Source organism: Barbatula barbatula (assembly GCF_947034865.1).
Source record: "Barbatula barbatula genome assembly, chromosome: 15".
NCBI lineage: Eukaryota > Metazoa > Chordata > Actinopteri > Cypriniformes > Nemacheilidae > Barbatula > Barbatula barbatula.
Window position 1 is genome coordinate 6,386,209 of NC_136778.1, and position 17,447 is coordinate 6,403,655.

The following is a 17,447-nucleotide window of genomic DNA, read 5'->3' on the forward strand; positions in this document are numbered from 1 at the left end:
CTCGGGCACTAGAATACACATTCATAAGTCATGTAAGAAAGCAATACTTGTATGCGTAAATAGGTATCTCAAAGTAGACTGGTTTAAATATGAATCTGCATAGCATGTTTTATAGGTTGGGCTGAGAATTCAGATAAGACATATGACAATCCATCCCCTGACTTAATTTTAGACAAAACTGTTGGAAGCCATCTTGATATCTAGCACTTGTCACGTCATCTTTTCATTTGTACATGAAAGTGGGTGTGGCTACAGTGCAAACCAGACATAACAGAATCTCCTATCTGTCAAGACAGTTTCATAATGTGCTTTATATTACAGCTTTCGGTAATGCATCATATACAGTATGTATTTTGGCTGTATGGTTCCATAAAGAACCTTGTTGCATGACTATAAAAATGTTATTTTAAGATCTTTTGACTTAAAGCTTCTTGGGAGAACTAAAATGGTTATTCAAAGGCATCGCCTTGAAGAATCCTTTTTCAAACCTTTATGTTTAGGAGTTCAGTCCCGTCAGCTAAATGTTGGTTATTTATCTGACCCATAATTAAATATGCAAAATGAGGTCTGCTACAAATGTAGGCCTTCTTTCATCTATTTCTAATTCAGTTGGTTGGTGGAATAATTCAAAATTCGTTTTTTCTAAATGCTGGGAATCCCATTCTTTTATTTTGTCTCAATGAGAAGCGCCAGACTGAAAATGTTTAAGTGATTTTGAGTTATTTATTTCATAAATATTTTCTTTATTGTTTGTGTTTTGACTAACATGAAAAAGTAATACATTTTGTCATGATGTATTTACAGTGTTGCCTGCAACAGTCTCAAAATGCATAATTCAACACACTAGTATAAGAGACATTGCTTGAAAATGCTTTTATTACTATATGGTTTCAAACTATAAGAAAGAAAAATTGGTCTAAAAGAAATAAAACACAACTCGAAACCTACGGAACAACTGGTAAGCATATGCATAAGTCACTATGGGGAACATCATTTAACCCTAAACAGTGGTGAAATATTTAAGAACCGACATTAAAAGATGTAGCAATTTGACCTTTTGCACTGATGGTATTTTACATCTGATGTCTAGAGTTGTCGCCGACTATTCCACAAATGAGTCTTTATTCCCAATATGTAAAAACTGATCACATTTTGGGGTGATTCTTTTCCAGATCTCGGCATTAAACTCAGGCACATAGACTCCCGGTGTAATTTCAATTGCTCTGTTGAGAACTACAGTCCTTCATTGTTTGCCATGAATGTTTCTTTACTTTTCATCCAGTTGACTCAAAACGAAGCCAGAAAAGAACAAAGAAAGAACAGCTTACAGTATCCAGACATGCTGCCTGCTACTTCGTACTGATTTAGTGGAGCCCTGTTCATTGACTCGTTCTCCGGGGAGCAGACCTTGTGCTGTCTTTACAGTCTCCAGATCAGTACAAAATCAGATTTAGTTTCTTTGAAACATACCTTCATCTGTGATGAAGTCAAAAGCCAAATGAAAGGGACAACAATGCAATTCCATTATTGTGGGAGGGGGTGACAGGTCATATCCACTATGTTCTGACAGTGCAGAAGGCAGAAAAAATCTCAAATAAGCTCCTCTGAGATCTTCTCATCACTCCTCTCTGTCCCTTCTTCTCCCTCTTTTTCAGGTTTAGTTGACGGTGGGCACCTGATTGAGGCTGTATTCTTTGGCTTTCAGTCTCAGGTTGGCGATGCTGTTGGCCATGTTCATTCCCTGGGTGGAAGTGGCGTTGGCACAAGTGGGTGGGTAGGTTGCCATTGCGCTGAAAGGAAGATATGAAACAGATTTCTAGAGTTACAAGTAGCGTAAATATTTATATACATTAGTTAAAAGTAAAAAAATTCATCCCCAAATCCTGTTCTGTTGCTCAAACAGCAATAAAGAAGGACAGGAATTTTTCTTTTGGCTACAATTGAATCCAAAAATAGTATTAATTTAGAAAAAAGAAATGTGAAAAAAAGTACTTGCTTTCTGTGGGCAGCATTTTCTGTGGCATTCGCATTGGCCCTCCCTCCGGCCTTGGGTACCAGCTTAAGAATATATAAATACTGCATTAATATAGTAAATGCATCATATGTGCACAGTGATGTGTTAGGTGTGCATTGAAATTGTGTAAGCTTGTTTTATTGGCACGATTGCTGGTCAAATGTATAGGCAGAAAGCGTTCCCAGTCTAGTTGCGTATTTCAGCTGCTGGGAAAAGAGTTTGGCCGGAGAAGCAGGGTTAGTTACTCTACACGCCATTTAGATTACTGTAAATCACAACCGGTGGAATTAGAGACACAAAAAATCCTGCCCAATAGTCATTTCCTCAGCTATCCATTGTGTATCTTATGACTCAAAGGTCTTTAGGGGCACGGGTTTGTTTTCAGATTATCATTTCAACAAAAGGGGTTCGGCCCACCAACCTTTCAACAGAGAGCGATAGAATATAACTCTGTGTATTAACTTAGACCACATTATGTTTCCATTTTGTTTTCTTCACATCCTAGCTCTCAGATTCCCTAAAATTAACAATATTTTTCGATGAGAAAAAGCTAGGGAATTAAATAGTGAAGAACTGTAATTAAAAACCATCAAGAGTAGGACAATAAATGCAAAAAATGTGGTCAAATGGAGAAGTACAGTAAGAGCTGGCACAATGTGTTAAAGCTCCGAATGGCAGACGTATAGGCAGACGTATACAGAATTAAAAAAGGAAGACGCAAGAATTTAGAAGGTTTACCTGTATGGAGCGGTACTTCCCCAGGAAAGGTAGTCGTTGGGACGTGGTGCGGGGCGGGGAACGATGGGCTGCTCTATGGCCGTCACGTCTCCCGAGTAGGATTTGAGGAGCGAGGCGTTCTTACTGGCCAACATCGCCCGCTCATTACGTCGAAACTTTGCCCGTCTGTTTTGAAACCACACCTATGAGAACAGAACCCGAAATGATATGGTATGGTGGTTAGACGGGATATATATCGCACTGTGATGAAAGACAAATTGTATGGTAAACCAGATTCTAACAGTGGAACAGCTGGTATGGTGTTTTCTCCATCACGGAAAAAAAATGGATGATATCGAGTCTAAAAAAGGTTTGTGTTTTGGTACCAAAGCTTTCATATCATTGTTTTGTATGGTGGTGGTGCGGTTTACAGATTTTCTTTTCTTATTCATTACCGATATTATGATTCTGCACAATTTTAAACCCATTGTGCTTAAAAAGGTAACGTTCACGTACATGTAAACACTAGAACTACACTATTTTTCCAGAAAGATATTTTGACCAAAAACCTTATCAAGGTCCTAAGATTTTTCTCCCTAATTCTAATTAGCATAGGATGCAAATAGCTTTATCAGCTTTTCTATATAGTATATTCAATGCGTGTTTGTCCATTTCCATTTTGACGTCAAGACCCCAAAATAACCATCAAATATGTGCTACATTGTAGCACTTTTTGGATATCCACCGGCAGACGTGTGCACACCTGAGGCCTGAAAAAACACCAGAGGCCTGCAGAACGAGCTCTGTGAAATAAGGCCGGTTGTGAAACATGGTTGAAGATGGAGCCGGGAGCCCAGATCTCGAAGCAAGCACTGCACGTGGTGGAGGCACAGTGTCCGGTTACGCAGCGCCTCAGGAATGAGCTTTGAGTCTCTTTTATCCAGTATTTCTGTATCGCTCCCTTTCTGGGACACATTAATTGCAGATGTGTTTGTTCTCGTTTTCCCTCTTCTCCGTTCTCTTGATCTATAAACGGGAATAATCCCCATCTTTATAGAAAAACATTCTCATTACAGGAAAATGTGGAGACTGGCTCCAACCTACAGCATATGTACGGAGAGAGAGAGTGATCGAGCGAGAACTTTTATACACTGATGATGGGGCTGATGACAATGAGACTTCAGTGTGCTGACAGGCTCCAGTAGAGAGGTATTTACAGTGGAACGTGACTTTGATTCAATTTGGCAAGCAACATCTTTTTCAATCTCAAAACTATTTAAATGTTTTAATTTCTAAACGTCGCTGATGTATTTAACACAAAGATGCCATGCAATTAATATAAAAAAATGTTTTTATAAGACTATTGTTCTTGAAGTACATTTTCTCTACAAACTTAATCTACAGAACATGTTTCTGGTGACCGTTCGATCTTACCTGAACTCTAGCCTCAGTGAGGTTGACCCTGCGTGCCAGGTCCTCTCTAACAAAGGCATCGGGGTAGTGTGTCCGCTCAAACACTCGCTCCAGTGCCTGCAGCTGGCTGCTGTTGAACGTGGTTCTGTTCCTTCGTTGTTTCCTCTTCTTTTTCTCTTCCGAGTTTAGTTGCTCATCTGGTAACGCAAAAAAACATATACAGTTATTCGGCAGCTCTCTTGCTTGTTGTTGGGTTTGAAGAATCAGCTGTATCCTACAGAAAATTATGTATGGTATACTGTGGTTCAACAGTGGGTGTTTGTTATGTTTGAACTTTATATATTATAGTTAGTGATTATTTCTTAATATTATTAACATATTATTATATACCATTTTTCCTCTGTTAATGTGCTGTTCTACAAATTGTGAGAGGTAGTTGTGGAAAAATAGTCAAATATGCAACAGCGACTGTTGTTAACTTTCATTGTCCTTTAGATGTATTTATAATTTTCCCTATACATTTTTTTTTCAAATATACTATATTTTTGTGTAAATGCATATTTAATAATTTTTTATTCCATACCTTTTTACTGTTTTCATATGGCCTGAAAAACATCGATACAAATAATTGTCCATATGAAAACATATAAAGCAAACTAACAAGACAAAAAACAATGTGATTCCTGACATTACTGTACAGATTATATTTTTTATTACGGTGGATGATCCTCTTGAGATCTTAAACCAATCTGAGTGTTTTTTTCTGTTTTAACATCATTAGGCTGTTTTAACAGTTGTTGCATTTGTTGTGTTGTTTACTCTGGTTGCATCAAAGGAGAGATGAATAAATACTGAGAGAGTGATCAGAAACAAAACAGCGCCTTTTTTATAGTTTGACCAGGGTCTAGCATACAGCAAAACTATCTCTGTTTTGTTGAAGCAATGCCTGTTCACATCACAGTAGCCTCACATCACAGCCAAAAGCACAAAAGTTACTTAGACTCTCATGAGACTCAATAATCACCTAACTGACAGAACACACAAGCTGTAGTCCACACACGAACTCTGTTCATATTACAATTTGAAAGTAGCTGTTCATCTTTAAACAAGTCAATTCCATTATTTGCTAAATTCTTAACACCCAACCCAGTACCAACAATGCAAAACAAGAATAATTTCGCTTTGATGGGGTGCCATCTTGCTTTTCCTACCACCAGTAAATCAATCACAATTTCCCTAAATGAAAGCCTGAAGAAAAGGTGACATTTGGCCTAGGTGTAGCATGAGCTTTGGGTGATCTTTAAATCTATTGGAAAGATTGTTAAATGGCAGCATTTTATTTGTCTGATTCACCGGATTGTAAAGGTCAATTTGATAACATTTTACACGTCCTGTTTACTACAATTAAATTAAAACATACTGTTGTAGCGCATCAGGCTTGTTATTGACAATGTAATGCTACTAAACTATACTAAAAATACTGACAAACAATAAACCGATCTATAAATATAAATACTAGTTTACATTTCACATCTGTTCAGTCATATGGTTATTATAACCCCGTGTGTTATTTATCCGAATGAAAGAATATTTTATAGGCGAAAGGAAAAATTATAGGCCTACATTTATTTCAATAGTTATATTTTTGAATTGTTCCTTAGGCCTCACAACAAGGATCAGTTCAAATTCTAGAGTTTATTTATTTCGAGCAGTTATTTTTATATTGGAAATATGTCCATAAACACGCACCTTTAATTGCGTTGATATGAGTTTTGCTGAACTAATGCATTATATATGACTCGAGTCAGAAAATGTGATACCGTTGATAATGATTTGATAATGATCTTCTTTTCATAGTCATTTTAACTAAGTTATTTCAGGATTGAGGCATTGTTTTTTTTAAATACTACGTAGAAAATGGGCTTGGGTATGAAATTTCGCGTTTAACTTGCAAAACAACGAGAATTTACAGGACAGACTATTGATTTAAGAAAATAATAAATAAATAAAAGGTATTCGAGAAAGGGAAGAGAAGCAATAAATAAAAGCAGATATGCGTAATAAATATTTTTTTGACAAAGACATAAAAATATATTTTATATGTTTTATCCTTTAAAGCTTAATTTGCTATCCAAAAAAATACTTCTTCAATGTACAAAAAGTCATGGCAAGCAATACACAATTTATGGACTGACAGTTTGATACCTTAATCGCAGATATATGTTGGGATGCATGTACAAAGGATGGTGTTTAAATTGACTAAAAGGTTCGGAAATTTATTGATTTGACGTTGTCCTTGCTTTGTTTATATTTTCACTATACAAAACAAAATCTAAAATTACAATAGGCCTAACTATAATTTTTTCCACATGTGAGTAACTGTTATGCAAATTATCTAGTCGAATTCGTTTATCAACATGGTTATTAAAAAGCAATTATATAAACACAAAGTAGCCTAATACAAATTAATGTAATGAAAAAGAAAGTTATCGATAGTGACAGGCCACGTTCAAATGGCTATGCTATTAAGAATCGCACGTTTACTATTTGTTTTCTTTTACTATTTGTTTACTTCTATCTATCTATCTATCTATCTATCTATCTATCTATCTATCTATCTATCTATCTATCTATCTATCTATCTATCTATCTATCTATCTATCTATCTATCTATCTATCTATCTATCTATCTATCTATCTATCTATCTATCTATCTATCTATCTATCTATCTATCTATCTATCTATCTATCTATCTATCTATCTATCTATCTATCTATCTATCTATCTATCTATCTATCTATCTATCTATCTATCTATCTATCTATCTATCTATCTGAGATATGTTGTGCTGATCCAGCACTTACTCTCTTGCTGCGTTGTGTCACTGCCGCTTGTTAAACCGGGAGATTCCAGCATAGTCCTGCCCGCGTCTCCCACACTCTCGTCCGTCTGAGATCCGACCATTTCCCTGGCCTCCTCTAGATCCAACAGGTGGCTCACCGAGAAGTTCTTTTTGGCCTGCAGGTTTTCCAGGTTGGCTGTAATGGGACTCTCCAGTCTGCTGGATATGTTTGCTTGTCTGTCCATTACATGTGCATAGCTAGAAGTCATGACGCAAATACGAAACAAGAGAAAAAAGCGGTGCCGCGGTATTAGATTGACCAAACTGTTCCTCCTTGCATATGTTTGAAGACAAACTGATATAAAGCTGCGCCTCCAAAGCGACTCGAGATGACGACTGGTGTTCTCTATGATAGCGACCTATAACGTAAATCCAGGTGCAAGCGTTTCAAGTCTATGTAACTTGGTGGAACTTAATATAACTGTGAAGTCCATGGACTATGTTGAATCCTTTCACGCATAGCAATACAATCTGCAAAAGTTTGCTCAGCACGGTGGTTCACGGGGGAAAACTCCACGAGCTCCACGCAGTTGTTGACTGAGAGCGAATCCAGAAGTGCTGATGCCTTACAGATGCATGTGCGTAAAGCGGGCTGGCTAAAGGCAAGAGGAGGCAGGACACTCCGCCGCCTTCCCGAAGCTGTTGGCTCTCTTCTCTCCACGCTGATCTCTGCTCAATCAGGCACAAGCATACACGGGAACGCACGCTCTGGCACTTCAAACGCTGCGCGCACTGGCATGCAGTGAAGTGGATTGTAAATGAAAAATGGAGACCCCTGGGAGAGAAGATGAAGCTGAAAGGCTCTCGTAATTACGTGGCAAAAGACTTTGTGCTGTCTTTGACGTTTAACAGCCCCCCTCCCTCCTTCATCACGGCTTTCCTCATGTTAACCCTCCCAAATCTCTGAACCCACATGTCACTCAACAAAACTGACAAAGAAATTCAAAAAATGTTTAGTTAGTCAGTGGTGTCACGGATGCATTGTAGACATGTTTCATAATTCGTCAGATACTAGAATGATGCATCCGTCGAGTTGATTCGTTCGTCCCGTGGACCTTACGAATGGAATTGGGAGTTTACATTTGATATATCATCAAGAAATAAATAGAATGCATACATTTTAAAAGTATTCGGAAATTCACGTTACGGAGAGTAAGTTGTAGGCTACTTTACAAACGAAGGCAACATTCATTGGTGAAGGTTATGTTCAAAGATGCTTACGTATTTGTTATCTTTGAAACAAATAGCCGGGATGGGAGAAATGTCTTACCACTTGGTGAGTTATAGGCTAACTTTGGTTTTCACAAGATGGCTAAATGTTTCAATGGCAAGAATCTATAGGCTCCTCACTGACACAGACATCCCGTAGCTTCCAACTCATCTGGGAAAAGAGCACTTGATGCCATCAAAGGAAAACGGATTGAAACCAGATGTGCTGCTTTCGTTCTTTCCATGTATTTAATTAAGCCGCTGTTGGGATGGTGTAGACCTTTTTCATCATTATAGTTTTCCCTCCACATTCCCTCGGCTGCCAGAGCAAGCGACTTCTCATAAAGGCCTGCTGTCGGGTAGGGGATCGCGCAATAGGAGACAGTCTGTAAAATGGATGCTGTTTTAACCAGAAAACGTTTTTACACTCGAACGTCAAAACTTTGTGGCATATGTCCGTCATCATGAGCTTAGGCATCCCACATAAAATAAATCGCGCTTGTTTATTTATGGCCTGTGAAAAATATTTGTTATTTACAGTTTTACGATGGATTTGGAGTAGACACCTTAATGTAAAACTTCTATATTTCACAGAGATACTATACTATAAAATACTATTTGTTCCAAAACAATTATATAGCCAAGACCTACCTTAAATGCTACGAGATTTATATACTTTTTTATACATTTTTATACAAATTTCAGTTGATACTGATATATTTACTGCTGAACCTTTAAATTGAATTAAAAGTTATTTAAAACGAATCAAAATGAAATGTAATGTGTCTGATGTAAAAAGGCCACAACAAGGTTAAGGAAAGGACCGATACAATACTAGAATGTTTTATAATGTATTTCAGTAGTTTTTTGGCTTGTTCAAATGCAGCCTAGATCATTGTAGGCTATTAAAATGTGCGTAATTGAAAACACAACCCTCTAGTGATTTTGACTGACATTGTGGCGTTTTGATAAACACAGACTCAACAATACATAAGTGCAAGAATGACAACAGGGACACTTCAGTTAAAATATACATGTTTTTGGACTCGCAGAATCACATGGAAAGACGTGACAGCTCGTGAAATGTGTATGTAATCTGTTCGCATGAATCCGTAATATACATTTACACAAAATTAATCCTACATTTATGAACCTTAGGATGGTTTAAGTTGTTAAACTCAGAGGATCCAGCAACAGAGTCGCGTAAATGAAGATTAATCATAATCCTTTATTTTAAAATGACATATTTACTGCTCACCCTAAATTATGACATACATTTTTAAAAACGACATGATGGAGTTGGTACTGAGTAATGTTTTTTTAACGAATTAATGTATAGGCTATGGGCTTTACTACCGACAACAGATGTGGATCTGCTCTTGCGCGTTAAAACATTTATGGGATACGTATAGGATTTAGTATACATTTAGATGTCACAAAGGCACATAGGTGAATTCCATTGATTATGTAATAAGAGCGAATGCAGGTCCGTGAGTGTTTAGCGCTCAAGAGCAGATGCTCGAGCACGAGAGGAGGCGCTTTCATTGTAATTAGGGAAATAAAAGCGATTACAGTAGTCTCATCAGCACCAGGGGTTCATGGACAGCATACCGCTTCTAAACGGATTTAACACCATGCTGAAGAGGGGTTTAGTCGCGTTACTGTTTTGTAATAGGCCTAGTCAACATTTTATAAATTAGCCTACAGTAACAAAAAATCAGTACAGCCCATACGCATTTTAATGTTATAATATACAAATTATACGAAAAAATCTATAGGTAGCCATCCCTCAATGTCATAGCCTTTGTGAGTCTGTCAAATTATCTAGATTACGTTCTGCTTCCTGACGTTATGACGTTAATTATGTAGGCATACGCTATATTTTGTCACGGTTTAGCATTGTGAAATAGAAAAATCTTTACAATTATGTAGGGCTTTATTTTTTATTTCATTTGTTTAGCTTTTGCCCAAATACTAAATACTTATTTAATTTTTTTGCATTCCACTTTTTCATATATAACAGCATCGTTACATAATAAAGATTTGTTAATTTTACGTACGTGAAAGTACATTTTTGCAATTCTTAATATAGTGCATTTAATGGTAAGCAAATACAAATGGGAAATTGCTTAAAAAATACATTAAGATTGATCTCTTTAAATAAACAACGTACAGCCAAATGAATTCATTAAAATCTCTATTTTTTAACACGAAACAATAGTTTTCTTTGTTGTCCATACGAGGGTTTACAGATTTGTCAGAAGGCAGACTTTTCCGTAAAATCTGACCTGTGCTTTTCCCTCGAGTTTCGGAGACTTTTCAACCCGTCTCAAAGGACTGACACATAAATAAAAATAATACGCTCACGAAAATTTCATTTTCAACATTTATATTAAAACATTGTCCGTCTTCGCTTTTATACAGTGAACTTATATTAGTATATTTAATGTTGTATTTTTGTAGCGTTTTGCTATTACTTAACAGCAGTCGCCAAAGCGAAAACGAATGCAATCTAAATAGAGGTTTGATCATATGATTATGTTCAACAAATGTTACCTATCGTTAATGCTTAAGTTTTAACATTTAAAAAGGTAAACCCACAATGTTTCATCAAGAAAAAAATAAAAGACACGAATTTAGAAAGGATGATTCTATGTGCTCTTCCAGAAATGTCTAGACTTCAATGAATCATTGTAAAAGTTTGAAGTGGTTATAAGGAGCACTTACAAGACTCTTAAAAGCAGTCGAGTGGCATTTAAAGAGAGGTTCATGGCTTTCCTCAAATTCCTTTGCACACTGAACTGCAAACTGCTATGAGCTGTCACCTACCAACATATAAATTGACAAGTAAATAAATACCTTATCCGACCACTAACCGATTGCATGAATGAAAGTTTGTAAGACAAGTTAATTCAGTTAAATAACAAACTAATGAAGTGCAATAAAAGACAAATAATTAACCGTTTTAAAATACTTTATTAAGCTAAAAATAACTTATTTGTGTCACACTCCAGCCATTCCACCTCATCCGCGCAAATATAAAATAAAGAAAATAAAGACATACAATCATAGCCTTTAAAACAAAAATTTATCATTATCTGTTAGGTAAATCAAAGTTAATAAAGTGAAGAGAACAGAGTTTAAAGAAGTACATAATATATACATACAAGATATATGTACTTTTGTACTGGAATGCTAATTACAGCACAACTCCTTTTTCCCACAATCCTTACATATTGCTGAGCAAACACCACAATTTTATGACAGAAACTATGATTTGTTAACATTTGCATAGTTTTTAGTAAAGTTTACATTACACACTTATTGCTCTTTTTATGTGTGCAACATAATATATGAAATACATCACAACTTCAAATTTCCACCTAATCATATACCAGTATTCTATTTTAATTAGTGTTATAGTTATGGAACAGTCAATAGAAGTTCAGTGTGGTATAGTGTTATAAAGTATTCTTTATTAAAAAATATCCTAACCCTTTTTCCAAATGTAAGACAGAGATTAAATAATAAAATAGCTGACAACCAGAAAACCGTATCTGCATTAGCTTTCTCATTACTTCTGCGTTTAACATTTTGTAGACAATTTCTGAGACCTAGAACATTGAGGCATTTTTAGTGTCAACAGTAATGGAATCACTATCAGCCTGAGACTGAGACTGCCTTTGTGTCCTCACACAAAAATTTCAACATTTCAATCACAAATGCAGGCCTGTTCCTTTGTTCAGCTTTCTCACACTGAAGACATTTCAAATTCTAAAGTGTTTTGTAAACCATCATGAAGTTATAAAGATGATTGGGAGCTAGCTTGGCCCATCTGTAGAAACATCTGTTGCTCTGATCTCCTGATTGTCTTGGCTAATCTTTAGGTCTATAATGGAACTGTCTTTGCTTAAACTTGAACCGTCCACCTCTGTGTGACCCTCTATGCCTTCTGTAGGACCATTTTCAGTATTAGCCTGCAAGATGTCCTTACTCTCCTTCTCTTGTGATGTTTCCTCCAGGTTGGGGACATCTTCAGCATTAAGCTCCAGCTGTAGCATCAGCTCCTCCAGCTTGCGGGCTTTGCGTAGCTCGTTCTGCTGGATGATCGCACACAGGTGCTCTGTGAGCTGCTCCTTTACCTCAGTTTTCCTGTGCAAATCCAGCTTAGCAGCGATATACTCGGCTTCTGCCTTCTCAAAACGCTTCCTGTAAACAATAACACAATTACCCAATCAGCCCTTAACTCTCAGCTTGTGCTTTTGGACATGACCCTAAAGGATGTAAACATTTACTACAACGTATTAATACAAATAACTTTTTGTGAATCAGATTTCAGAATTAACACAGAGAGACTACAGAGGGTAGTATTTTCAACCTCAGTAAGCATGGCAGTATTTAAAGCATTTTTATGACCATTAATAGGAAGGGGGTTATCTTAGAGGTCAGACCCTGCAATTACTATCCTTTTACATTATAATGCAACTGCACTGAATGTGACGTTGCTTCCAATATGACATTACACTTGGAATGGACCATTAACTGACTCAAAATTAAGAGATGAATACCACGCCAGAGAATAATCCATGCTGGATTGCTCTATCAGTTTTCTGAGAATCCCAATATCATTTGACACGGAATCATCAAGTGCCTGAAGTTCTCTCTGTATCTTCTTCAGTTTCACAGTTTCAGCTTGTGTTTGTTTGGACCTGGGAAACAACAAATTATTCATTCAAAAATGTTGAAACAAAACGTTTGGATTGTTGGTTTGTCTAATTTATAATCTTTTGACGTCATCTTGAGGCCCCCTAGAGGCTCCCCTGGTTAAGAAATGCTGGTTTAAATAACTAAATTTGCTCCTACTTTTCAGCAATGGTCTTGGTGAGGAGTGCTTTTCTCTTTTTATTCTTCTCTTCCATTGCTCGTTGTTCCCATTGCAACTGCTGTAGACGGGTCTTCTCCCGCCTGTTGTTATAAAAAGGTTTTGTTAAATTCTTACATTAAATATGTCTTCTATAAAATAATATAAACCGTCCTTGGCCATTTTAGTTAGTTATCAAAGACGTAGTTATCTCACTATTTATTATCAATATATGAATTATATGTTCCATTTGCACAAGAAATAAACTTACTAACAATTCCACTTCCTGTTTGTCCAGCTCTTTGACAATGACTGGTGGTGGTGCCTCTGCAACCGTTTCTGATTCATGCTTAACCGGTTCTGAGTCAAACACTTTGGGTTCCTCCTGTGATTTTAAAGGAGCAGGATGACTGGCAGCAGGTGGGTCCGGGGGCTTGGTAAGCTGTTGTTCAGGTGGCAGACAGTCGATACCATCATTTTGCTTAGCGGCCATCTGCAAAGCCCTATCCCGCTGTAGCTGCTGCCTACTCCGGTTGGTGGGAGCGGGTCTGCGGCCACGACCTAAAGTTACAGGCACAGCCTGGTTTGCTGGATTAAGAATAGAGCAGAGCTAAATCAGGACAACTTTGATCCTAACGAACGAGATCAATAATATGTGATTATACTTTAGGATAGAATAAACTATCAATAAACATATACAGCATACGATATACAGCACTTTAGGGCACTAAGAAACGGTCAAGGCATTTATAATACCCCAAATGCGATCTAGGTTTTGAGATAAAGGTCATTTAAAATTGTAATTCGCGAAATAGTTACCGGCATCAAATGTATTTTATGCTACAGATAAGTTCCAATTTCGTGAATAAATAAGTTAAGTGAGGTTTAAGCGTCCATACTTACAGTGATCGCTGTTGCGCTGCATTCTTTGCAGTTCTTCCTCTGAAAATCCACCCCACTCAGCCATTTTCCATACTCTGTACACCCCGTGAAGTTGCTTACGACTAAATACCAAATCGGATTTCTCAGTGGTAAATATATATACACTAAAATGCTATTAATTATGCATGAAATTAACTTACAGGTTTCACGAAGCCGCCATGTTTGTATATACTGCCACGTTCAAGACCCAGAAAGGTCCCTTTTTGCGTGTGCCCTCACATATTGCCTGTTTGCATTTACTTTTAAAATGTCTTTGGGGAGGTATTTCAATGCCAAAGTAACCAGCTATTGTTATTAATTGTCATGAAAATAATTTAAATTAAAATTATATTATATTTAGTAAAAAAATAACTAAAAGAAATATGTACAAATAAAATATTTATTTTCTGCAAGACTCCTGAAACTTCTTTAATCCTGTACTATTATTTCATAGTAAACAAGTGCTTATTAAAATTATGCACATTTAAAATATATGTAGGATATAAGCTTGTATATCCACCAGGTTAAATCAGTTAGGCTTAATTGTTTTGTATAAATATAAGTGTTTGCTTTTAGGCAGGAAATCTGTGTCAGACTAGTGGAGTCGATGGCTAATTTTGTTTATCCTCCTCTTCTTGCTCCAATTACCCTCTTCACATCCACTGGGCCATCCTGCACTCCTAGTGGCCAGAGAGGTCAGAGGTTAATGAAAGAGCATGCTCTGTGATAAAAAGCATGAAATCCAAAGAGAGCAGGAAACGTCAAACAGTTGTTTCAAGTTACACTTTTGCTTTACTGCCAAAAGCACCCGTGATTGTGACAGAAGCAAGCACAGGGTCTGAGCAAGTGTGGGATTGTGGAAGGCCTGTCATTTCTTTGTACTAACTGCTTATCTTTGTGATGTGGCATGTTTTGCCAAATTTGGCTTGAATAAGTTAAATCCTTTGTAAGAGTCCACAAGCAACAACTCTAATGCATGATTTCTTATTATTACCTCTACCATCAATGGAACATTTGGTGTGACTTTTTTTGTGGCGATTTGTTTGGTAGTCTAAGTGAGCAGAAATACAGAGATGAACTTGTGGTCATACACTGTCAACATTGAACATACTGTAATTCAAAAGCGCCTGAGGGTTCAAATGTGATTTTAATCAAAGACCCAAAACAGTTACTTAAAAGTGATACTTCACCTGAAATGAATTTATTCTGCAGAACTCACAATTTATTGAGTTCCATTGGATAGACATGCAATTGTTGATATGTATTTTGTGTGTGCTACATATGAAGAAGAGTCATATACAGTTTTTGAACAACGTAGGGTGAGTAAATGATGACAGAATTTTAATTTTTTTCGTGGAAAAAAATCAAAGTAAAAACAAATTACTAATATTTTGCCAGTAGATGACTAAGCTTATAAATGAAATCACTCTTTTAAGCTCTTGTTTTACATGCCAATTCAAACACAGTTCACTGTCTATAAATTCAAATGGTATCCTTAGAGTGATTCCTCACAAACATCAGCTATTAATTCAAAATAAATTGGCGTCCATGTTTGACAGCCCATTTGATGTTTTGACCCATTGCCCTCAAGGTGGAGTGTTGCCATGACACAACACTTCATCCAGACAGGAAACCATAAATAAAGACTGACAAAATCTTGCAGCTGACAACTACCGTATTTTTCTCTCTCCCTTACTCTCTTTTTTGTATAAACACACACATATTACCCTATTTATCTTAAATTCATGCCTACTTCCGATTATGAAGCACACACGGTTATAATGGATCTAGCTCTGTGTGTCAGGAGAGGACAAATGTGCCTCTGACCCCACAACTATCCCTCAACTTTATTTAATAAACTTTCGTTAACAAAAGCACACCCTGTTAATTACTCTACGGCCAGTCACTACTGCTGCATAGCAGCTTTTTAAAGGCACACACATATTTTATCCATCTGGAATTATTTGTGCACTTTAAAGCAGAAACAACACCTCAGCAGAGGATAAATGTAGACTGGTCGGGAAACTTACTGATACATGGGCTCCATATGGCAGGGCGACTGAACGGTGAACTTTCGCTAAATTAAGATGGAAGAGTCTTGGTCACTGCTGACCAAATGCCCAATTACAAGAAAGGCCTGTATGGACGCTACAGGGAGGCCAGTGAGAAACGTCCAGCATTGCTCAAAGAACAAGCTTGTATTTGCAGTTCATACATTTAAATTTGCGAAGAAGAATGGCAGTGATAAAGTGCGCCCCGTATACGCCTATGGGCATAATAAGTCTTGCACTTTTGTTTGAGTTAATGTTTAGATGTGTTTACATGAAGCTGTGGGGCAAAGGCCAGCCTACATCTAAATACTGACTGACTGGATAGTCTATAGGGACAGAGAGTAATGAATTTTAAATAAATACTGTTTTACACCACATTGTCCTCTCTGTTAACTAAACCATATTCATTGCAGGAAGGGGTACCAGTAACATTCAATAAGCTGTGTTTGACTAATGATCATAAATTTGGAGAAATTTGTGCAAATGTGTGTGAAACATCACCCAACACCTTGATAACAACCTTGGCCGTCTAAAATTAGACATGAGATAGTGTTTTTTTAATATAGTATAGGTTAATATTAATATAAACGTAACACAGGTGTATATAAATCAAATGGAACGATTTGGTCAACATCAACAACGAATGACACATTATGTGTTGTATAATGAGAGAGCTGTCTCCTGGCCAAGAGAGTTACACAAAGCTTCATCTGCACCATCTAATTTAAAAAGATATTTATTTTGTGAGCCAGACAAATTCCCAGTTAGATCAAGTTTGACATTTTAAACCACGTAAGGGAAACAGGAAGTTTTGCTGTATTGCTGGGATATCTCGATAGACAGCATCATTCGTTCTGTGTGTATGTGTTTGTGTCACAGTTAATTGAGTAGGAATCATTTTAGCGACAGCAAGTGCACCCCATGCCCTCTCTGTGACTTTTAACTGTCAATAAAAATACACTTCCCTTAATCAGCCAGTGAACGGGTCAAAAAGACAAACAGCCAATTCACGGCTGACCTCAAGGAAGATGTAGGGTTGAGGTCAATATGGAGATGATTAAGGGTCAGAGCTGTCACTCGTACGCAAAGGTTGAACTTTAGGCACATGAAATGTAATGGTTTCAAAACCCACGTTTAGACTCTACCACATTTCTGTCTTTCACAGAGCTTTTCTTTATGTTTACGCAGCGAAACAGAGTTTCAGATTCCAGGCCATCTGCAAAGAGTTTGGGTACCAGAGAGCGATCTGTGTGATGTCACGCACTGATTAGAAAAGACAGAAATTATCCTGTGATCATCTGCTGTCTCTTTCACTGTATGTTTAATATAAAACTCCTACGTTCTTTCTCATTTAACTC

At 37.0% G+C, this 17,447-nt stretch overlaps 2 protein-coding genes across 4 annotated transcripts; both read right to left on the reverse strand.

The window, feature by feature from the left end:
* Positions 1-705: 705 nt before the first annotated feature.
* prrx1b (paired related homeobox 1b) lies at positions 706-7,645 on the reverse strand (the record flags this gene model as incomplete). Of its 2 annotated transcripts, none has more annotated exons than XM_079475419.1 (5): positions 7,010-7,645; positions 4,166-4,341; positions 2,753-2,934; positions 1,997-2,058; positions 706-1,790 (listed from the first exon to the last, which is right to left on the reverse strand). In XM_079475419.1, exons 1-5 carry the CDS (start codon positions 7,254-7,256, stop codon positions 1,735-1,737), a joined length of 723 nt encoding a protein of 240 aa, XP_079331545.1. In that variant the 5' UTR covers positions 7,257-7,645. The 2 variants fall into 2 exon arrangements, with proteins under 2 accessions (XP_079331545.1, XP_079331546.1); XM_079475420.1 differs by having other exon boundaries at positions 1,658-1,790; positions 1,993-2,058; positions 7,010-7,586.
* A 3,569-nt stretch (positions 7,646-11,214) lies between these two features.
* Positions 11,215-14,276, reverse strand: gorab (golgin, rab6-interacting). 2 transcript variants are annotated; one of them, XM_079474917.1, is made up of 6 exons: positions 14,200-14,276; positions 14,021-14,121; positions 13,393-13,705; positions 13,120-13,221; positions 12,825-12,965; positions 11,215-12,465 (listed from the first exon to the last, which is right to left on the reverse strand). In XM_079474917.1, exons 2-6 carry the CDS (start codon positions 14,082-14,084, stop codon positions 12,078-12,080), a joined length of 1,008 nt encoding a protein of 335 aa, XP_079331043.1. In that variant the 5' UTR covers positions 14,085-14,121; positions 14,200-14,276; the 3' UTR covers positions 11,215-12,077. The 2 variants fall into 2 exon arrangements, with proteins under 2 accessions (XP_079331043.1, XP_079331044.1); XM_079474918.1 differs by having other exon boundaries at positions 13,393-13,678; positions 14,200-14,250.
* Positions 14,277-17,447: the final 3,171 nt, after the last annotated feature.

What these genes read in the sequence shown, in the direction of transcription:
- gorab (XM_079474917.1), bottom strand. Translation starts at nt 14,084, where the DNA reads ATGGCTGAGTGGGGTGGATTTTCAGAGGAAGAACTGCAAAGAATGCAG. An exon ending in GCAGCGCAACAGCGATCACT is followed by an intron (nt 13,706 to 14,020) that starts GTAAGTATGGAC and finishes TTCTTAATCCAG; the next exon opens with CAAACCAGGCTGTGCCTGTA. An exon ending in ACCAAGACCATTGCTGAAAA is followed by an intron (nt 12,966 to 13,119) that starts GTAGGAGCAAAT and finishes GTTGTTTCCCAG; the next exon opens with GTCCAAACAAACACAAGCTG.